At 44.8% G+C, this 23,304-nt stretch overlaps 1 protein-coding gene across 4 annotated transcripts in view; it reads left to right on the plus strand.

The window, feature by feature from the left end:
* Positions 1 to 23,304, plus strand: part of MED15 (mediator complex subunit 15) — a 212,635-nt gene that overhangs the window by 108,524 nt on the left and 80,807 nt on the right. For all 4 annotated transcript variants that reach the window (XM_030219026.1, XM_030219028.1, XM_030219027.1 and 1 more), the window contains 3 exons: positions 711 to 958; positions 9,214 to 9,489; positions 17,391 to 17,513. In XM_030219026.1, coding sequence (XP_030074886.1) covers positions 711 to 958; positions 9,214 to 9,489; positions 17,391 to 17,513 — 647 coding nt within the window. The remainder of the gene's footprint in view (positions 1 to 710; positions 959 to 9,213; positions 9,490 to 17,390; positions 17,514 to 23,304) is intronic.

Here is a 23,304-nt window from a genome sequence, read left to right on the forward strand (position 1 = left end):
CCTCAAATACTGACTCTGTCCTAGCCAACATATTAAGCCTACAGTACTTTACATAAGGAAGGAACTATATGTATTGAGACCCAAGCATCTGTAAATCTTAAAAAAGGTTCTCTATAGGACAACGCCTGCAACTCAAATTCTGCAGGTCGAAGAAACAGCCAAGAGAAATCTTGGCCTCAAATACTTACAGAGTCAGTATTTGAGGCCAAGATGGGTTTTTGAATCCCACCCATCTTAAGCGTTCTGGACTGTTTGGTGAGGATGATAAAGAAAGTGAAATTAGTTCTTACCAAATTTTCTTTCTTTGAGTCCCACCAGACCAGTCCAGAGTCCCATCCTGTTTCTAGAGTTAATGTACACTAAGTTCTTTCTCTTATTAACTCATTTTTTAGTGTGTGGATTTATTGCTGTTAACTCTATAATTACCAAAAAAAGTTGTAAAGTTAGGATACACTGATATTTTTGGAGGAAATAGTAGTAGGCAATAGCAATCACCATTACTTTATTATCGAAATACTGAGAAGCTAAGACTTATAAGGCAAGGCTCACAAGCTCTTGTTGTCTGTCTCCATTTACTCATCAAACGGATGCAAAGCCACAGGTTCTGGACTGGTCTGATGGGACTCAAGGAAATAATTAGTTGGTAAGAACTAATTTCACCTTAATCTATGCAAAATCCTGCCATTTACTAACATATGGTATATTTTTAGTTCAGCTGCAGCATCAGTTTCAGCAGCAACAAGCAGCAGCCCTGCAGCAACAGCAGCAGCAGCAGCAACAACAAGCAGCCCTACAGCAGCAGCAGCAGCAGCAACAGTTCCAGGTACAACAGCAGCAGCAGTTCCAGGTTCAGCAACAGGTAGCAGCAGTACAGCAGCAACAGCAGCAGCAACAATTGCAAGCAGTGCAGCAGCAGCACATGTTAAAAATGCAGATGCAACAGCAGAGCCAGCAACAGGTGAGTACTGCCAAGGAGTTTGATTCTGAACAGGTTACACTTATAACATTACACTAACCTATATTATCAAGCCAAGCATGGGCCTTAGTTTCCCTAGTTTTGGTATGCAGGGAGGTTTTTTTTTGGGAGGATGGGAGGGGTTGGTAGGAAGGGGAGTGGGATGGGGGATATCTGCTGGTAGAAAGGTGGATTTCCAAGGTGGGAGGCTATAAGAACCCAAGCCTCTTGCCATTGTTCTGGTATGGTTTGATAGTGATTATAGACTTGCAAGGGAATGGGGTTCCTGTGGGGATGGAATCAGTTCCTGTGGGGTTTCCGTGGAGACGGAATCAGTTCCTGCGGGGGTTCCCGTGGGGAAGGAATCAGTTCCTGCAGGGGTTCCTGTGGGAGTGTATGCTGCATTTGCACCAGCCTCTCACCTACTGAATACTAAGTTCTTTGAGTTCTGTCTCCTCCTCCTTGCTTTAACAGCCCGGATGCAGAAAGTCTCCATTAAGCAGGTGGTAGAGGCACAAATGGTGATGGAATTCAAAAGGCGTGGGATGAACACAGTATCTCTAATTAGAAAATGGAAGTTATTAAAAACTTAAATGGCTGCATTTGTGTGGATGTGTCGATTGACGCTTAGATGGCGACTCTGGTTGTGATGAACTAGGGCTGATACTGGGCACACTTATATGGTCTGTGTCTCATGTATGGCAACCTGGTTTAGGATGGGCTTGAAAGGGCTTAGACAGCAACTTTAGTGGTTGGAACATGAGAACAGTGCTGGACAGACTTACAGTCTGTGTCCTGCAAATGAGAAGACAAATAGGCTGGAGCGGGCTTCGACAGCAACTCCAGCAGTTGGAACATAAGGATAGGGCTGGGCGGACTTCTATGATCTATGTCCCAGAAGAAAGACCATAATCAAGTATATATCATCACGTTCATTGTTGATTTAATTATGAATTGATAATGAATGTAACTATTGGGCAGACTGGATGGACCATTCAGGTTTTTCTCCGAGGACAAGCAGGCTGCTTGTTCTCACTGATGGGTGACGTCCACGGCAGCCCCTCCAATCGGAAACTTCACTAGCAAAGTCCTTTGCTAGTCCTCACGCGCCCGCGCGCACCGCGCATGCGCGGCCGTCTTCCCGCCTGAAACCGGCTCGAGCCGGCCAGTCTTCTTTTGTCCGCACTCGGTACGGTCGTTTTTTCGCCGTGTCGAGCCCCGGAAAGTCGACCTCGCGCGTCCAAAGTTTTTTTGAGCGTGTTTTTTCTTCGGAAAAGCTTTCTTCTAGTGCGGGAAGTGCTCCGGAAACCCTCCCCGGGTTTCGTGTCAATCCTCCCCGTACTTCCAGCTTTTTGCCCCGATAAGTTTTCTTTCGTCGTCGGGGTAGGCCTCTTTCGGCCTCGGTCGAGATTTTTCTCCCTCTAAATTTTGGTGCTTCAATTTTCGCCATTTCGGCTTTTGATTTCGCCGGCGTGATTTTTCCGCCCATGACATCGAAGCCTTCCAGCGGCTTCAAGAAGTGCACCCAGTGCGCCCGGGTTATCTCGCTCACTGATCGACACTCGTCGTGTCTTCAGTGTCTGGGGGCTGAGCACCGCCCTCAGAACTGCAGTCTGTGTTCCCTGCTTCAAAGGCGGACTCAGGTAGCGAGACTAGCCCAGTGGAACGTGTTGTTCTCGGGCTCTTCGTCGGCATCGGCACCGGGATCTTCGAGTGCATCGACGTCGTCAGCGTCCAGACCATCTTCCTCGGCCGCCCTTGCATCGAGTGCATCGAGGCATCGGGCCTCTGCATCGGCGCCGAGACATCGGATAGCTGCATCGACGTCGGTGGTACCGGGACCTCGTCTCCTGATGTCGTCGGACGGTGGTGCATCGAGTGGAGTGCAGGTGAGGGCTGTCCATTCCCCTGCTGGTGGCGGTGAGCCCTCGGGTGGGTCTCCTCCTACCCTGAGGGCTCCTGCGGTACAGCCCCCCCGAGATCGACCCTCTTCGGTCTCGGCCCCGAGGAAGCGACGGATGGATTCTACGTCCTCCTTGTCGGTGCCGGGGAGCTCCGGTGACATGCTTCGGAAGAAATCGAAGAAGCATCGACACCGGTCTCCTCCCCGTGTCGGCACCGAGAGCTCTGGGTCGCCGAGGGATTCGGCACCCAGCAGGCATCGGCACCGAGAGGACCGCTCACCCTCTGTTCAAGAGGTGTCGATGCGCTCCACTCTGGACAGCCCGGAACAGCCTCCTCGCCCGGAACAGGTTCTGACGTCGACGCCTGCATCGACCTCTCAGCCTTTTTCTGCAGCCACTCTGAACGAGAGCCTCCGGGCCGTTCTCCCAGAGATTCTGGGAGAGCTGTTGCGCCCTACCCCTCCGGTACCGGCGGTGCTTGCGCCTCCGGTACCGTCGAGCGTGGCGCCGGCTGGCCCATCGCCCAGGTTGAGGTCCCCGACGTCGGTACCGCGTGCGGTGCCGACCGCGGCCACCTCCCAGGAGGGCTCCCCGACTACGTCGGCGGAGGGAGCTTCGCCGATGCGGGCGAGGGAGTCTTCCTCTCGACGCCCCCGTCGTGGACGTGGTTCCACTGAGTCGAGCAGGGCGAGGTTGCAGACACAGGTTCGGGAACTTGTGTCTGACACCGAGGGTGAGGCCTCGTGGGAGGAAGAGGAAGACCCCAGATATTTCTCTGACGAGGAGTCTGAGGGTCTTCCGTCTGATCCCACTCCCTCTCCTGAAAGGCAGCTTTCTCCTCCTGAGAGCCTGTCTTTCGCTTCCTTTGTCCGGGAGATGTCTACGGCCATCCCCTTCCCGGTGGTTGTGGAGGATGAGCCCAGGGCTGAAATGTTTGAGCTCCTGGACTATCCTTCTCCACCTAAGGAAGCGTCCACTGTTCCCTTGCACCATGTCCTAAAAAAGACATTGCTTGCGAACTGGACAAAACCCTTAACTAATCCCCACATTCCCAAGAAGATCGAGTCCCAGTACCGGATCCATGGGGACTCAGAGCTGATGCGCACTCAGTTGCCTCATGACTCTGGAGTTGTGGATTTGGCCCTAAAGAAGGCTAAGAGTTCTAGGGAACATGCTTCGGCGCCCCCCGGGCAAGGACGCTAGAACCTTAGACTCCTTTGGGAGGAAGGCCTACCATTCCTCTATGCTCGTGTCCAAGATCCAGTCTTACCAGCTCTACACGAGCATACACATGCGGAACAATGTGCGGCAGTTGGCGGGCTTGGTTGATGCTCTTCCCCCGAGCAAGCCAAGCCTTTTCAGGAGGTGGTCAGGCAGCTGAAGGCGTGCAGAAAATTCCTGGCCAGAGGAGTTTATGACACTTTTGATGTTGCGTCCAGGGCCGCTGCTCAAGGTGTGGTGATGCGCAGGCTCTCATGGCTGCGTGCCGCCGACCTGGAGAATAGACTCCAGCAGCGGATTGCGGACTCGCCTTGCCGTGCGGACAATATTTTTGGCGAAAAAGTTGAACAGGTGGTAGAGTCTCTCCACCAGCGGGACACCGCATTCGACAAATTCGGCAGCCTTCAGCCTCTACCTCTACAGGTAGACGATTTTTCGGGGGAAGGAAGACTGTTCCCTACTCTTCTGGCAAGCGTAGGTACAATCCTCCTTCCCGACAGCCTGCGGCCCAGGCTAAGCCCCAGCGCGCTCGCTCTCGTCAGCAGCGTGCGACTCAGCAAGGCCCCGCGGCTCCCCAGCAAAAGCAAGGGGCGAGCTTTTGACTGGCTCCAGCAGAGCATAGCCGACATCCAAGTGTCCGTGCCGGGCGACCTGCCAGTCGGAGGGAGGTTGAAAGCTTTTCACCAAAGGTGGCCTCTCATAACCTCCGATCAGTGGGTTCTGCAAATAGTCCGGCAGGGATACACCCTCAATTTGACATCAAAACCTCCAAATTGTCCACCGGGAGCTCAGTCTTACAGCTTCCAACACAAGCAGGTACTTGCAGAGGAACTCTCCGCCCTTCTCAGCGCCAATGCGGTCGAGCCCGTGCCATCCGGGCAAGAAGGGCTGGGATTCTATTCCAGGTACTTCCTTGTGTAAAAGAAAACAGGGGGGATGCGTCCCATCCTAGACCTAAGGGCCCTGAACAAATATCTCGAAAAAGAAAAGTTCAGGATGCTTTCCCTGGGCACCCTTCTCCCCATGATTCAGCAAAACGATTGGCTATGCTCTCTGGACTTGAAGGATGCCTACACACACATCCCGATACTGCCAGCTCACAGACAGTATCTGCGATTTCAGGTGGGCACACGCCACTTCCAGTACTGTGTGCTACCCTTTGGGCTCGCCTCTGCGCCCAGGGTGTTCACAAAGTGCCTAGCTGTGGTAGCAGCGGCACTCCGCAGGCTGGGAGTGCACGTGTTCCCATATCTCGACGATTGGCTGGTAAAGAACACATCAGAGGCAGGAGCCCTGCAGTCCATGCGGATGACTATTCGCCTACTGGAACTACTGGGGTTTGTGATAAATTATCCAAAGTCCCACCTTCTCCCAGCGCAGAGACTCGAATTCATAGGAGCTCTGCTGGATTCTCGGACGGCTCGCGCCTATCTCCCAGAGACGAGAGCCAACAACTTGTTGTCCCTCGTCTCGCGGGTGCGAGCGTCCCAGCAGATCACAGCTCGGCAGATGTTGAGATTGCTGGGCCACATGGCCTCCACAGTTCATGTGACTCCCATGGCCCGCCTTCACATGAGATCTGCTCAATGGACCCTGGCCTCTCAGTGGTATCAGGCCGCAGGAGGTCTAGAGGACGTGATCCACCTGTCCACAAGTTTTCTCGACTCCCTGTATTGGTGGACGATTTGCTCCAATTTGGCTCTGGGACGTCCCTTCCAAATTCCTCAGCCACAAAAAGTGCTGACCACGGATGCGTCCCTCCTGGGATGGGGAGCTCATGTCGATGGGCTCCACACCCAAGGAAGCTGGTCCCTCCAGGAACGCGATCTGCAGATCAATCTTCTGGAGTTACGAGCGATCTGGAACGCTCTGAAGGCTTTCAGAGATCGGCTGTCCCACCAAATTATCCAAATTCAGACAGACAACCAGGTTGCCATGTACTATGTCAACAAGCAGGGGGGCACCGGATCTCGCCCCCTGTGTCAGGAAGCCGTCAGCATGTGGCTCTGGGCTCGCCGTCAAGGCATGGTGCTCCAAGCCACATATCTGGCAGGCGTAAACAACAGTCTTGCCGACAGGTTGAGCAGGATTATGCAACCTCACGAGTGGTCGCTCAACTCCCGAGTGGTGCGTCAGGTCTTCCAAGCGTGGGGCACCCCCTTGGTAGATCTCTTCGCATCTCGAGTGAACCACAAAGTCCCTCAGTTCTGTTCCAGGCTTCAGGCCCACGGCAGACTGGCATCGGATGCCTTCCTCCTGGATTGGGGGGAGGGCCTGCTGTATGCTTATCCTCCCATCCCTCTGGTGGGGAAGACTTTGTTGAAACTCAAGCAAGACCGAGGCACCATGATTCTGATTGCTCCCTTTTGGCCACGTCAGATCTGGTTCCCTCTTCTTCTGGAGTTGTCCTCCGAAGAACCGTGGAGATTGGAGTGTTTTCCGACCCTCATCACACAGGACGAAGGGGCGCTTCTGCATCCCAACCTCCAGTCGCTGGCTCTTACGGCCTGGATGTTGAGGGCGTAGACTTTGCCTCTTTGGGTCTGTCAGAGGGTGTCTCCCGCATCTTGCTTGCTTCCAGGAAAGATTCCACTAAGATGAGTTACTTCTTCCATTGGAGGAGGTTTGCCGTCTGGTGTGACAGCAAGGCCTTAGATCCTCGCTCTTGTCCTACACAGACCCTGCTTGATTACCTTCTGCACTTGTCTGAGTCTGGTCTCAAGACCAACTCCGTAAGGGTTCACCTTAGTGCGATTAGTGCATACCATTACCGTGTGGAAGGTAAGCCGATCTCAGGACAGCCTTTAGTTGTTCGCTTCATGAGAGGTTTGCTTTTGTCAAAGCCCCCTGTCAAGCCTCCTACAGTGTCATGGGATCTCAATGTCGTTCTCACCCAGCTGATGAAACCTCCTTTTGAGCCACTGAATTCCTGCCATCCGAAGTACTTGACCTGGAAGGTCATTTTCTTGGTGGCAGTTACTTCGGCTCGTAGAGTCAGTGAGCTTCAGGCCCTGGTAGCCCAGGCCCCTTACACCAAATTTCATCACAACAGAGTAGTCCTCCGCACTCACCCTAAGTTTCTGCCAAAGGTCGTGTCGGAGTTCCATCTGAACCAGTCAATTGTCTTGCCAACATTCTTTCCCCGTCCTCATTCCTGCCCTGCTGAGCGTCAGCTGCACACATTGGACTGTAAGAGAGCATTGGCCTTCTATCTGGAGCGGACACAGCCCCACAGACAGTCCGCCCAATTGTTTGTTTCTTTTGATCCCAATAGGAGGGGAGTGGCTGTAGGAAAACGCACCATATCCAATTGGCTAGCAGATTGCATTTCCTTCACTTACGCCCAGGCGGGGCTGGCTCTTGAGGGTCATGTCACGGCTCATAATGTTCGAGCCATGGCTGCGTCGGTAGCCCACTTGAAGTCAGCCTCCATTGAAGAAATTTGCAAAGCTGCGACGTGGTCATCTGTCCACACATTCACATCTCATTACTGCCTGCAGCAGGATACCCGACGCGACAGTCGGTTCGGGCAGTCAGTTCTTCAGAACCTGTTTGGGCTTTAGGATCCAACTCCACCCCCCGAGGGCCCTGTTTGTTCTGTTCCAGGCTACACTCTCAGTTAGTTGGTAAATTTTTTAGGTCAATCTCAGTTATGTCCTCGCCGTTGCGAGGCCCAATTGACCATGGTTGTTGTTTTGAGTGAGCCTGGGGGCTAGGGATACCCCATCAGTGAGAACAAGCAGCCTGCTTGTCCTCGGAGAAAGCGAATGCTACATACCTGTAGAAGGTATTCTCCGAGGACAGCAGGCTGATTGTTCTCACAAACCCGCCCGCCTCCCCTTTGGAGTTGTGTCTTCCCTTGAAGTGTATTGTCTTGCTACATACTGGACTGGCCGGCTCGAGCCGGTTTCGGGCGGGAAGACGGCCGCGCGTGCGCGCGGGCGCGCGAGGACTAGCAAAGGACTTTGCTAGTGAAGTTTCCGATTGGAGGGGCTGCCGTGGACGTCACCCATCAGTGAGAACAATCAGCCTGCTGTCCTCGGAGAATACCTTCTACAGGTATGTAGCATTCGCTTTATCTGCTGTCACTTACTATGTTACTGTTAATCCTTTCTGCTCCCAGGCTGATGTGCAGACCTCAGCTCTGACACAGGCACAGTGTTATAGAATAAGGGGATTTCATGCCCAACTTGTGCACCAAGATGTCACCTGACCTATTGGTGCGTGCATGTGGTGACCTCTCAGCACACAGTGCCAGTGAATCAGAGAGAAGTCTTACATGTTCGCACCAGCGTGTTCCAAGTTCCAACTTCCTTCCTTGCCTGCAGTGCTGCGGCTTGAACCGAGAGAGAGACTGAGAGAGCCGACTGGAATTTTTTTTATGTACCATTAAATTCTTGCAGGACTGAGAGTGGGGACAGATTAAATTCTTGCAGGGACAGGTGGGGACGGGTTAAATTCTTGCGGGGATGGGTAGGATTCCAGTGGGGACTCTCTAATGTTGATTTGTCATATGCTTACTGATTCTTTTGTATATTCTGGAAGTTTTGTAGCCATTTGGACTGGCAAAACATTTAAGAACTCATCCTGCTTGTCAATGGAGAAGTTACTTAACCTGTAATGGAGGTTCTCTGGACACTGGGATGAGTTAGCCACATAAATCTGCCTGCCTTCCTCTCTGGCATGAACCTGCCTACTTTAGGACACACTGAAGAGGGAAGAGACAGAAACCATGGTAGATGGATAGCACTGGTGTATGTCTGAATTATCCTGCTGTCAACAAAACCCCCATTACAGCTTAGTAACCTCAATATTCTGAGACAAGGATATGACCAAAAGAAGAAAAGATTGGAGCAGAAAAATAGATAAGGTGATGCTTTCTGTGAACACCCTAATTTTATTGTTTAAAAACATTTAAAACTAAGATCTTGTTGTTCAAAGGAAATGTTGACTCAGTATGCCGCTGTTTCATCAATATTAAATTTGAAGATGATTCTCCCCATGTTCATAGATTTCTAGCATAGTAGATGGGAAGAGATTGGTAAGTTCATCCCTATCATTGTAAGCCTGTCATATGTAGCACCCATGACTAAAACAACTGCTTTTTTGTTGTAGATGCAGCAACAACAGCAGCAGCAGCAGCAGCAGCAGTTACAGCGTATGGCTCAAATGCAGCAGCAGTTGCAACAGGCACATGCTATGCAGGCTCAACAACCAATGCAGCAGCAGCCTCCACCACAGCAGGTCATTCAGCAGCAGATGCAACAAATGCAGCAGCAGCAGCAGGTGGCACAGGCCCAGCAGCCTCAGCTCTCTCAGCCGTCCCAGCCACAGGCAATGGTTTCACAGGGGCAGGTGATGCCTGTGACAATTGGTCAACAGCAGCTGAAGATGCAGCAGGTCCTGCAGGTAGAGTATAAGGCATTCATTGCAGGATAGACAGGTAATGATTGAGGGGAGATACCAATTCATATCGGTGACCATATCCTTGATTTGACATATCCCAATTGGCTTCTTCTGTTCAGCTATCTCAGTTCTCAATTTCACCTATTTTCTATACTGATTATTTTCTTGTCACTTTCAATATGACTTAACTGAGCTGCCAGCACAAGTTCCATTGATAAAACTTTTTTTTTCTCAAAGACTCAACAATATTGATCTCTCTATGTTAGCACCTCTCTGCTCTGCTTTTCCAACTAATTTTGGGGTGTTGGCTTTACCCAATATGTTATATACTTGGGAACTCTTGGGAATTCCATTGCACTGTTGAAGCTGATCCATGGAATTATCCCTAGGTTCCAGCCTTGGTACCATAAGGATTTTTTCTCCTCAAGCAACAAACAAAAATGACTGAATGAATTTGGTGGCAGGAATGCACACCGAAGAGTCTATGCCTCTGCACTGATTGCCATGATGAACATCAAGCTTTTAAAAAAACTGCTAAAAATTTGTTATAGCTTGTTTGATTTTGGCCTCTTAACCAACCATTCCATGCAACTATTCACAGTACTCTGTTGCAAACCATGTGTCCAAATATAGATCCCTCTTCCGTTCCAAGTGGAGAGACTTGCACAGTTTTTTGACAATAAGATTGTATTTTGGGATAAACTTAGCTGACCTTTCTCCCTTACCAATATTTACTGATTTTTTTTTGAAGGACCAACAAGATTCTCCTGATTTCAGTTCTCTGTTTTACTTGGTTCTCTTTGAATCCAGTGAGCCTTATTTCTGTTGCAGAAGCTGCTTCATCCTCTGGAGCCACAATGCGCCCTTGAGATCTCATTCCTTCAGTATGGCTCAGAGTTAATTCAGTATACACCCCTTTATTGTGTAGATTGTTAATGCCAGGTTTTCTACTGGTGTCTTTCCAAATGCATGGAAACAGGCTTATATATGTCTCTTCTGAAGAGCCCTAGTTTAGATGCTTCTGTCTGCACCAGTTATCTACTGATCTCTAAATTTTCTGTCTAAAGTGCTTGAGATATTAGTATAACAACAACTTTTTCGCTTTACAGAGCAGACATCCTTGCCAGTCAGTGTTTAGACCAGGATCTAGTACTGCGATAGTCCTGACTACTTTTCTAAGTGAAGTACACAGCATGTTTGATCGATACAAGGCAGTTCTGGTGGTATCCCTCAACCTCTCAGGAGCTAGTCTGCTGTTGACTAGACTAACATCTGTTGGTTTGCTTCATTTTATTGTAATTGTTTTTTCAGAGACTGAATCACTCTTCTGTATGCAGTTTAACTTGTGGTGTTCCTCAGGGTTCTGCGCTTTCCCCATTGCTGTTTAATATTTTATTTATTTTTATTACATTTGTACCCCGCATTTTCCCACCTATTTGCAGGCTCAATGTGGCTTACATAGTACCGTAAAAGCGTTTGCCAGTTGGTTGATAACAAATACAGGTTATATTGTGGTCGAAATGAGGTAGGTGTGTATCAGGCATCATGAGGATGGAAGGGATGAAGATTGTATATTGTCCAGTATGATCATTGGTTATGTTGTGTTGCTGGGTGTGGGGATTTACGTTGGATCGGTGGGGTAAGCCTTTTTGAAGTGGGTGGTTTTTAGTGATTTCCTGAAGTTTAGATGGTCATGGATTATTTCCACTGCTTTTGGGAGTCCATTCCATAGTTGTGCGCTTATGTATGAGAAGCTGGATGCATGTTGTTTTGTATTTCAGTCCTTTGCAATTTGGGTAATGTAGGTTTAGGTATGATCGTGATGATCCGATTCTGTTTCTGGTTGGTAGATCTATGTATCCTGGGACTACGCCGTAGATAATTTTGTAGACCAAGGTGCAGATTTTGAAGATGACCCGTTCTTTGATTGGGAGCCAGTGTAGCTTTTCTCGGAGGGGTTTAGCACTTTCTAAGCGTGTTTTACCAAATATCAACCTGGCAGCTGTGTTTTGGGCTGCGAGTTGTTCTTTACATCCCGCATAGATTCCGTTGCAGTAGTCTGTATGGCTTAGGACCATTGATTGTATTAGGTTTCGAAAAATTTCCCTTGGGAAGAAACGTTTTATTTGTTCTCCACATTGAGTAAAACATTTTCGTTATTACGGAGTTTACTTGGCTCTCAAGGGTAAGGTTGCGGTCAATTATGACGCCGAGTATTTTTAGGCTGTCTGAGGTGGGGAGGGTGTTTTCTGGGGTGTTTATGGCTGTGGATTTGTACTTGTTATGTTGAAATGAGAGGATGAGGCAATGTGGGGTTTTTTTTTCAGTGTTCAGTTTTAGTTGGAATGAGTTTGCCCAGGAGTCCATGATGTTCAGGCTGTCATTGATTTCATTGGTTATTTCTGTTAAGTCATGACTGAAGGGAATGTAGATTGTGACGTCATCTGCGTAGATGAAAGGGTTGAGGCCTCGGTTGGATAGGGACTTTGCCAGTGGGATCATCATCATGTTGAAGAGTATTGGTGGTAATGGTTATCCTTGAGGTACTCCACAGGTAGCTTTACTTGGTAAGTTCTGGTGGTTAGAAAACCCTTTATCCAGTTAAGTACATTTCCATCAATCAAGAAGTGGCCAAGGCTTCTTTGTAGTATATTGTGGTTGACCATGTAGAATGCACTCGACATGTCGAATTGGAGAAGTATACTTTTACCTGTGGCTATTTCTTGCTTGAATTTGGCCAGGAGAGTGATTAGGACAGTTTCAGTACTCTAGTGGGGGCGGAATCCTGATTGTGAGTTGTGTAATATTGAGAACTTGTCCATGTAGTCCGTAAGCTGTTTGGTCACCAAGATGTCCATCAGTTTGACTATAATGGGATAGACGCAACTGGGCGGTAATTGGTTAGGTTGTTTGTGGGGTTTTTTTGGCGTCTTTAGGTATTGGGGTGAGTAGGATGTTACCATATTCCTCGGGGAAGAGACCTTGTTGTAGCCTGAAGTTTAGGTGGGATGTGAGGTCTGCCATGAAGCTGTTGGGAGCGGATTTGAGTAGATGACTGGGACATATATTCAGTTTGCAGTGGGTGTTGGCAAACTTATGAGTTTGTTTTGTAACTGATTCAGTAGTGAGGGGGATAAATGTTGACCAGATAGGGTCAGCTGGGCATCCACCAGGGATTAGGTCCAGATTGTTGAAGTTTTCGATGTTGGTGTTGTGCTGAGGAAGTGTGCTGCGTAATTTTATTATTTTTTCGTTAAAGTAATTAGCGAGTTTGTTTGAGGATGGGATGTCTGTGTTGGTCGTGGTGATGGGAGTGGTGTCTAGTAACTTATTTACGAGTTGAAATAGTTTCTTCAGGTCATTGTAATCTGGTCCTATTTTAGTTTTGTAATAGGACCTTTTGGTTTGTCTTATTGCATATTTGTATTTTCTATGTGTTTGTTTCCATGCATTGAGTGTGTGTTCATCTTTTGTTTTTTTCCATGCTTGTTCAAGTTTTAAATTAAGTCTATTAGCTACAATAATTCAATCCTAGGGCAATAGTACATATTTTTATACTGGTAACATTCTTCTATTACATCACACAGACCCATTAAATCCTGATTTCTCTTCACTTCTGGTTTGTTTAGATCAGGTTTCCTCATGGTTTCAAGACAATCATCTTATCTTAAATCTTCTAAAACAGTTGCTATTTGGCTGACTCACTGTCCTTCTAGGCCTTCTGCTATCTCTCTGTTAGCAGGGCAGTGGAGTTGGTACAACAGACCTTTACATAAGAACATAAGAATAGCCATACTGGGTCAGACCAGTGGTCCGTTTAGCCCAGTATCCTTTCTTCTATTTTTCTGCTGTCCAGCTGCAACTCGTACTCATATTAGGCTTCAGATATTTTGTTATATAAATATATGTTATATTTACCAGTACTTTAGATCCAGGACAAATACATATAGCACGATATTCAGAGCGTGGGAGGTAGCTCGCGTTAGTGCTGCAATCAGCCCTGACCCCGGATATGCAGTGACTGGCATTGAATATCCGTTTTTTTTTTTGGGGGGGGGGGGGGGGGGGGGAGGCTCAAACTTAACTGACAAAGTGAATATTCAGCACTGGCCGGTTAAGTTAGCAGCCAAAGATAGGACTGTTATTTAGGCTGTCCAATGTGGCCACTAAATTTAGCCGGCCAACGCTTGAATATTCATGAATAGCCAACTGTAATGTGCAGTTTAGCTGGTTAGCCACTATGCGCTAATATTAAGTGGAAGTGGAGATGGTCAGCCAGATAATATATATAGATATATAAAAGTATTCTCAATGGAAAAGAGTAGATAGTGGGGTTTCTCAGGGGTCCTGTACTGAGACTACTGTTTTTTAACATATTTATAAATGATCTAGAGATGGAAATAACTAGTGAGGTAATTCAATTTGCTGATTACACAGTTATACAAATTTGTTAAATCGCAAGAGGATTGTGAAAAATTGCAAGAAGACCTTACGAGACTGGGCATCCAAATGGCAGATGACGTTTAATGTGAGCAAGTGCAAAGTGATGCATGTTGGAAAGAGGAATGCAAGCCATATCTACTTGATGCAAGGTTCCACATCACTACACATGAAAAGAATCTAGGTGTCATCTTTGATACGTTGAAGCCCTCTGCTCAGTGTGCAGCTGCAGCGGCTAAGAAAGCAAATAGAATGTTACGAATTATTAGGAAAGGAATGAAAAATAACAATGAGAATGTTATAATGCCATTGTATCTCTACAGGGTGTGACCACACCTCGAATACTGTGTGCAATTCTGGTCACTGCATCTCAAAAAAGATATAGTGCAATTAGAAAAGTTACAGTGAAGGGCGACGAAAATGATAAAGGAGACGGGACAACTTCCCTAAGAGAAAAGGCTAAAGTGGCTAGGGCTCTTCAGTTTGGAGAAGAGATGGCTGAGTATGGTAGATGTCTATAAAATACTGAGTGGAGTGAAATGGGTAGATATGAATCGCTTGTTTGCTCTTTCCAAAAAAATACTAGGTCTAGGGAACACACAATGAAGTTACTAAGTCTGTTTTACCATTCTGGGATCTTGCCAGGTACTTGTGGCCTGGATTGGCCACTGTTGGAAACAGGATACTGGGCTTGATGGACCTTCAGTATGTCCCAGTATGACAATACTTATCATATATTATTTTGTTGTAAATTATTATTTTTTTTTTGTTTAAATTTGAAGCTGGAGTTGATACGTTTTTATGAACTCCACATCCACCCAAAATTGCTTCCGACTCCAACTCCATGACTCTGAATCCAACTCCACAGCCTTGGTTATTATTTACTTCTGTTCACCTAGTTGACACTTTTAAATGCTTAGGTGTACATATAGACCATCAGTTACATTTCAGTCTTCATATCTCATCATTTGTTAAGAACTGCTTTTATGATTTTTGTCAGTTTCAGGCATTTCAAGGGTACCTAAGCAAAAATGATCTTCAGACAGTTCTCCATGCTGTCGTAACTTCCCAATTGAATTATAATGTGGTGCTAGCTAGTATTCCTCAGTTTTTGCTTAATCGCTTGCAGCCTGTTCAAAATATGGCAATGAGAGTTCTATGCACAGTACATAAGATGATTATATCTTATTCCAGTACCCTTGACTCCGAACTTGCTGTCAGTTCCAGTTTGATTCTAATGCTTACTCATAGTGCATAAAGACATCCCATTGTATGTGGCAACTCTGTTGATCCGTATAAACCATTTTATTATTTTCATTTAACTTTTGAACAACCGTTTGCTCTGCAATCCGTAGCCAGGGCACAATTAGATTATACTTGTCATTCAACATTCTGTTTCTTAGCCTCGGCCCTATGGAATTCTCTGAGCATCATGAAGGAAGATGATCACACTGTTTTCTGTGTCACACTGAATTTCTTCTTTAAGGCACTCTGACCTTACTCTCCTATTCCTCCCTGTTTGTATTGTAGCATTTCTTTCATTGCTTTTGAATATTTAGAGTAGTGGGTTACATTAAAACAGTGTAGAAAGGTTGTATAGTAAGTCCTTAAAAAAACATTAAACCATCCCTGCTAGTTCAGCTGCAAGTATGACCTCAGGCCAATGTTCCCTCTAAGCTGAGCATGTGAGCGATTGCTCATACATTTTAAGAGCGTCGCTCACAAGAATACCAACCCGACTTTCAAACAAAATTAAACTAAATCAATTACGACCCAATTTAAATAAGTTTTAAATAAAATTGCGCTATATGAAATGGTCTGTGCTGTTGTTTTTGTCACTTCTAGTCATCGTGAAATGCATTGCTAATACTGGTGCTCAAAAATTGTTGATTTTTAAAACTTGTTGCTCACATGAAAAAACTTTTGCACGCACCAGGCCACTCCTTAGAGGGAACATTGCCTCAGGCTAGAAATTTATTTCCCCACATACTTTTTTGTAGTGTTCTAGCCAATATGCCCTACAGACATTAAATTGTGGTGTACAAAGAGTTTTGTTTGAGAAGTGAATCAGAGAAGGGAAGGTGTATATTTTATGCTAGGAAGTCTCCTCGTTTGTTCCTGGTCAGCCTGGTCTATTTCCCACTTTCTTTGTCTGGCAGCTTTCACAACCCAGGTGGAGGAGGAGTTAGTCATTGTGCAAAAGTGTTGCCTAGTGGTTGAATTTGGGCACCATGATTGCAGGGTTCCAGAAGGAAGCCCTGGTGAATGGCCCCCAGCCAAGGGCTATTGTCATAATGACTAGGATAAAGTAAGTTTGGAGGGGTAACAGAGAAACCAAAACTGACTAAAGGTTCATGGTGCTCCATCTGAGCTCTGGTTTGGATTTCATTGGAAGCTGAAAGATGCAGGAAGCAACAGCCTGATTTTGTGGAAGTGTACTTGAAAATACCTTTTCTACTTCATTTCCACATTTTTAGAGAAGATGTGAAGGCCATTTGAAAGGTAGTGGACTTATATTCCACAAATTCTGAAAGCATTTGCATGGAGAAGGGTAAAAGAAGAATTTAGATCTGTGTTTATCAAGTTAGTCCTGATTTTTAGGATTTCCACAATGAAAACACGAGATTTGCATGTGTTCCTCCATTGTTTACAAATCTATCTCATATATATATATATATATATATATATATATATATATATATATATATATATACATACACACACTCACTCTCTGCATCTACCGTTCCCACTGGTGTTGAGCACCTTGCCATGTACTTTTTTTTTTTTTTTTTACATATTGTTTTATAAGATCTGACTGGCCAGTGTGAGTACAGGATTTCCCATGCCTGCTATAAATGTTTTCTTGCTTAATTTTATATCTCCCTCTGAGGAAAATTTCAGCACCACATTGTCCAAAAAAGTGAAAATTCTTAAGAAGTGTGTTCCTGGTTTAGTGTCCTGTTAATGTCACAGATTTTAGCTGCCTTGTTTGTACATTGGATATTGTAACTCTGAATGCACATAGACAAGTATTGTGTTTTCTCAGTGGTGTTTTGGGGTAATTTTCTTGCATATACCTTTACAGATGATTTGTTTCTTCTTTGGGATTGAGGGGGGGGCTGTAGTGCTGCGTTTGCCTCAAAGTCTTCCTCACTGAATGATCGTAACCATTTTTGCAATATCCACTTATTCCCACTGCATCTGTCACCATGAGTTGTGGTTTCTGCTGGGTATATGCATTGGTAATACAGTAATGCACAACATATACACAGAGATGGAAGAATTAAGAATTGATCAGAAATGTTTAAATGTTTCAGATGACCAGTTCCTCATCAATGAGCATCTCCGGCACTATGTAAGCCACATTGAGCCTTCAAATAGGTGGGAAAATGTGGGATACAAATGTAACAAATAAATGAATTCCATGAATGGTAATATTTTTCTTTTCTTTCCTTTCCTTTAAGGCACGAGCTCAGATAGCACAGCAACATCAGTCACAACAGCAGCAGCAGGCGGCAGCAGTAGCTACTGTTCAAGCGGCACAGGCACAAGCTCAAGCTTCTCAAATGGGAACTGCAGGAGGACAGGTAAAAAAAAATTGAAGTGCTGTTGACTGCTGCATGGCAGTGCTTAGCATAATAACTGAGCAGGTTATAGAGATGTTTTTTTTTTGTTTGTTTTTTTGCATTGAATATTTTCCAGGACATTTTTGCATTTGGATATTTCTGAAGAATATAGGTACCTCCTAATTTGCAGTATCCCAGTAAGAGCCTCTGCAGCTCTTTCATTGTATTTCTTTGAAAATGTGATTGAATCTGCTTCTTCCTTGCAGTCTCTCATATCTGTTCCAGGCTCATACTTTTTCTTTGAGTGCAGTCAAATTGCAAGGGCTCTCTCCTGTGTTATGTTCTTTGCTGCTTGTCGTGCTATTAACTTACCTTCCTCTTTCTCCTAAACAATATGTAGAGATTTTTTTTCTTTTACTTTTAGATCTAGTTCTTGTTGAACTGAGGCAGGATTTTGCTGATCGGTGAATACAGTATGGAGTATGTAAGCATGCCCTTTCATTGGGCAATGTGTGATTAACTGGTAGTGGAAGAACACTGCTCTTATTACGCATCTACTGGTATCTTAAGGACAACCTGTGTAGCAAACTCTGCGTTCAGTGAGTTTCCTGGTACAACAAGCATAGTGTGGATGACATCACCAGTAATATCCATTATTCACTACCTTTTATTTTTGTGGAATCACAAATGCTAAAACGCATGACAGAGAAATACAGCAGCCCTTTCCGAGCTTCAGACTTAATGCAAAAATAATTTCATCTCTTTGGGAAGAAAGAATCATTAAAAAAAACACAGAGTACATGAGAGAAGGAAAGACTTGGTCTTACTTGCTAATTTTCTTTCCTTAAGTCCAAACAGACCAGTTCAGAATGTATAGTTACACCTGTCAGCCAACAGATGGAGAAATAGTCTAAAATGCTGTGAGCTGTACACTATAAGAGGTTCTGTGCAGCCACAGCTTGGCATTATTCCTTTAACAAAGCATATGTGGACTCCGCAAGCAAATTATGCCAACACTAAGAATCATAGAAGAAATTTCAGGGCTGCTTAATTCCAGATTGTTCCCTCAGGGAAACCTTGAAGAACCTTCAGCTCTTTCCCTCAGGTTATAGTGAATAGAAATGAAAACCAGATAACCAAAAAAGGATGTCCCTTTTCGGCTAGAGGGTGGGCCTCTGGACTAGTCTGTATGAACTTGGGGAAAGAAAATTAGCAGATAAGACCAAATTTTTCCTTCCTTTTCTTCCTAACCAGACCAGTCCAGAACATATGGTATATAGCAAAGCAATCCTTAAGGGTAGGAAGAAGATACCCCTGCCACCAAAGTCTGCAAGCAAGAAGTGGCTACTTGATTTACAATAAATCTAAAGTAGCCACTTGCTTTCAGATCTAACCTGTAAAACTTGGGAAACGAATGCAAGGAAGACCAAACAGTACCTCTACAAATCTCTTTTGGGAAGATTTGACTTATGATTTGGCCTAAGAAGTCACCATTCCCCTGGTTGAATGAGCCTTAAGTCGTGGGAATTTCTCAGCATTTTTCAGCTTTCACGGTTGCCTCACTTTTCTTGACTCCACCAAAATGAATAAATGATCAGATGTACAAAACTCATTTAGTGATTTCCAAGTAACTTAGCAGTGCTCTATAAACATCTAAACACTTGAGGACCTTGAACCCTTCCTCCACCCCTACCAAAGAAAATCTTCCCTTTTGGGAACGAAGGCAATGTGTTCTCCTGATTTAGATGGAAAACCAAAACCACCTTGGGAAGAAAGGAGGAAACTGTACAAATTGAAACTCCTGTTTTGGTAGAATGCAAAAACAGATCTTGGCAGAATAAAGTATGTAATTCTGAAATCTTCCTGGCTGAAGATATTGCTACCAAAAACAACAATTTCAATGTAAGATCCTTTAAGAATGTGTTCCTGATTCAAAAGGTAGAGTTAACGTTCGGAAAACCAAATTAAGATTCCAAAATGGAGCCATAGGACGTACTGGTGGCCACAAATGTGCTGCTTCTTTGAGGAAACACATAATATCTGGATGCGAACTTACCAACGTTCCTTTTAATCACATCCAGTAAAATGCCATTGTTGCCACTTGCATGTTAGGGAGGATAAAGCAAGACCCTTCTTTAAACCCTCCTGCAAAAAAATCAATATCTTAGCCCACTATACCTCAAAGACTCTCCAAACCCTGGAATAGATCAAAGAGGTAGAGCACTTCTTCACTGCAAGAGTTGCAATAAATCCATCCTCATAGCCTTTGCTGTTCAAATGTCATTTCTCAATGGCCAGATCGTAAGACAGAAAAGGAAGACAGGTCATCCATGAAAGCCTGCCCTTGCTTTTGGAGGAGTTTCATTCTGTTCCCTCTACAAGCAAACTAGGTCTGCATATCAAGAGTGCCTCAGTCAGTCTGGCAGCACTAGACGCTACCTTCTACAACACAAAGCCCAATAGTGGCCACAGGGAAAAGATGTTCAGCAAGTCTGATTGTGGCCATGCCTGTAGTAGAGCATCTAGACCTGATGATCTCTGATCTTTCCCTTGATTGTAAAAGAGAGGAACTTTTGGAATTCTAACTGGATGCCATCAATCCTGTCGCCAAGACTTCTCACTAGTGGGCATTCATTGAAAAAACTGCTGCTGCGATTGCCTTCCTGTCTGCCAGAGTCTGCTTTTCAAGTAAAATGGGAGGTGATCATTAGCAATGAAAGTTTCCAGATCCAGAAGTCCCATTCAGACAAATGTATAGTCTAGTGTATAAATTGCACCACTTAGACCCATTGCTGTATTCTGACAGTGCGGCATCAGTAGTCAGTGAGAACAAGCAGTGTATTACTAGAGCACGAAGAAGGGTGAACATTGCTTGAATCAGCATAATATAAGTTAGTGTCATGCTGACCTAGGATTAGCTTGAGTAACACATCATTCAACAATATCCTCCTTGTCTAAGTCCCTCAGTGTGATCTTGCTACTGCTTGTGATTTCCTGGAGGAAAAGCCTCAACAGATTCCTTATTGTGTGGCTCAATTGCCTTCAACTGTCTGGAGCACTTGCTGTTATCATTGGCGTAAAAACCTCCATAAAGTCTATCTAATGTTCTTAATGTTCTAGACAATTTTCAGCACTTCTTTTTAATTACACATATGCAGAATGTAATGACTTATCTTGCTGTAGCACAGTCTGCTTCTTTTCCTGCTGTCTGGGATAACAGTTGGCAGGTGTTGGTGCAATCAGAAGACAGTCACGAGTACCACGGACCCTGAGGAAGGAATCGAAACTGGCTATTGTTGGCTGTGGGAAATGTCCCTGTGTTATGTTCAGAGCCTGTTTGAAACAGACAGACATTTGTTAGTTTATGGCCCATTACTAGGGCTAAGCAAGCCTGTCTGTGGTTTGTGAGAAGACCAAGAAGACACAAGCTAGCTAATTTCCATACTAGATCATAAATAAGGAAATGTTACATATACAAAATCTGACTGATGTACAAAACCAGACAGGTCTATACAAAACATTACTTGGGTAACGGATGGGTGGAGTAGAATCACCTCTTTGTCAAAAATGTATGCAAGTTCCCAAGCCTTTATTTCATGCTTTTCTGGGAATGCTCCAAGGTGACATTTTCTGGAGAGTGATAGTTGATTATTTGGAACATCTACTAGATACCCTGATTCTGCTGTCAGCAGCAGGTTTCATTTTAGATAGATTTGCGGTGTTTGTGCTTCAGAGCAGGGGGAACCGCCTTCTAGTATGCAAGGCAGGTCTGCTGGGGGGAAAACTTATCCTTGGTGTATGGACCAGTGTGGATTGCCCTTCCTGCTGAAGCTGGCATAGTAGATTACACCATTTAATGCTAATGGAAAAATATAGAGCTAGGATGTCTTTAAAATAAAAAATAAAGTTCATACTTGTTTGAGATCCCCTATATACATCCTCTGTCTCCCAGAGCAAGAAGTCTGGTGCTTAATACCATTTGATGGTGTGGTTGTGTGTGATCAGGAGAGGAATTAGTATGTGGTGGGTTTTTTTTTCCCCCTGTCTTTCACAGTTTCTCGGAATACCATCAGAACACGACTTGTCCAGTACAGATCAGGGAGATATCAAAGTCCAGTCTTCCCTTACATTGAGGTTACCTTGTGTTGGACTAATTGGGTATTTCTTGGGATTCTGCATTTTATCTGTTAGGGAGTTCTAGGGATTTTTCTGATGATTAATACTGGAACAGACATGTTGTATTTAAAATGATGAATAAATAGATTTAAACATAAACACAGGGGAATTTTAAACAGAAACTAGCCCCCACTGCAAGAGTTACAAGCTTCTAATTGCAAAAAAATCTCTTCTACATAGCTGTGTAACACAAGCTACACCTGAAAAAATTTGTACCTTCATTCCATAAAAAAGAAAATCCTATTTCTTGAAGTAATCTTTTATCACAGAAACTTTATCATTTTCACATGTAAAAAGACACTGGGAGGGTGGCCCATTCAGTTTAGTTAAATCAAATGATTTTTATTAGATAATGCTTCAAAGCCTCCCTCCTGCTGATTCACATGTGTTACATGTTTAGGCAATTAATAATATACAGAAATTGGAATCTTATCACTCAGTTTACAAAAAAAACCTCCTTGAGATATTGCTTAAACAGAATGTCTTACAAAAGAGAGCAAACTGGAAAATTCAAGATCCGAATATTTTTACTTCTCATTTGATTCTCCATAGCTTGTCTATGCAGATACAGAGAGTCTTTAATTCCCAAAGTACTAGCAGATTGCAATGTAGTTACTTGAGTCTCTTGTATTGTTAAATGAGTATCACATTTTTGGATCCTCAATTCAGTTCCCTCAACATATGAAACATACTGTGTGAGAAATCACATAATTGAGACATTGGGGGGCCCTTTTACTAAGCCACGTAGGTGCCTATGCGCGCCCAACGCACGCTAATTTGGAGTTACTGCCTGGCTACCGCATGGCTTGTGTGGTAATTTCATTTTTTACGCCTTCAAAAAAAAATTTTTTTCTGGCGCAGAGCGAAAATCGGGCAGTAACTGCAACTTGACGCATATTGGCAATTACCACATGGTTAACGTGAGCGACCTTACCGCTAAGTCAATGGCTGGCGTTAAGGTCTTAGACCCAAAATGGACATGCATCAATTTTTTTCACTGCACGTCTATTTTCGGCAAAAATTTTAAAAAGGCATTTTTTTACAGGCGTGCTGAAAAATGGATCTGCGCGTGCCTAAAACCTGTGCCTACACTACTGGAGGCCATTTTTTCAGCGCACATTAGTAAAAGGACCCCTGTTTTTTTAAGGAGTTCTTCCAAACCACAGATAATCTTCCAAATACCTTTATCTTTGTTAAAGATTTCTATACTGCTTATACTGATAAAATACCTGTTCAAAGTAGTTCACACCCAGTAATGTAATCTCACCGGTAGATACACTGGGTTCCAGAACAGAAATTCCTGTCCAAATCACAGGCTTCAGTGACATAGTCTTCAAACTGGAAGATGGTAATATTGGAAGATTGGGAGTAGCAGATTCTTCTCTCGGTGGAGACAAGTCAACATCTTGGGAAGAACTAGATTCCACTGCTCTCAAGGAAGGATTAGGCGGAGGTGATGGAGCTCAGTGGCAAAACTGATGGTGGCAAAAATTTAACCTCAATCGGGATGCTCGAGGCGTAAGGGGGCCTAGTGAGTTGTGGCAAAAAAAAAAAAGTAAACTTAAGTGCCGAAAAACCTATCTGGGATACTAAAAGTGGAAGAAGGCACTGGCCCTGTGCAGACACATGACTAAAA

The sequence above is a fragment of the Microcaecilia unicolor genome, chromosome 11 (assembly GCF_901765095.1).
Source record: "Microcaecilia unicolor chromosome 11, aMicUni1.1, whole genome shotgun sequence".
In the NCBI taxonomy this organism is placed as follows: domain Eukaryota; kingdom Metazoa; phylum Chordata; class Amphibia; order Gymnophiona; family Siphonopidae; genus Microcaecilia; species Microcaecilia unicolor.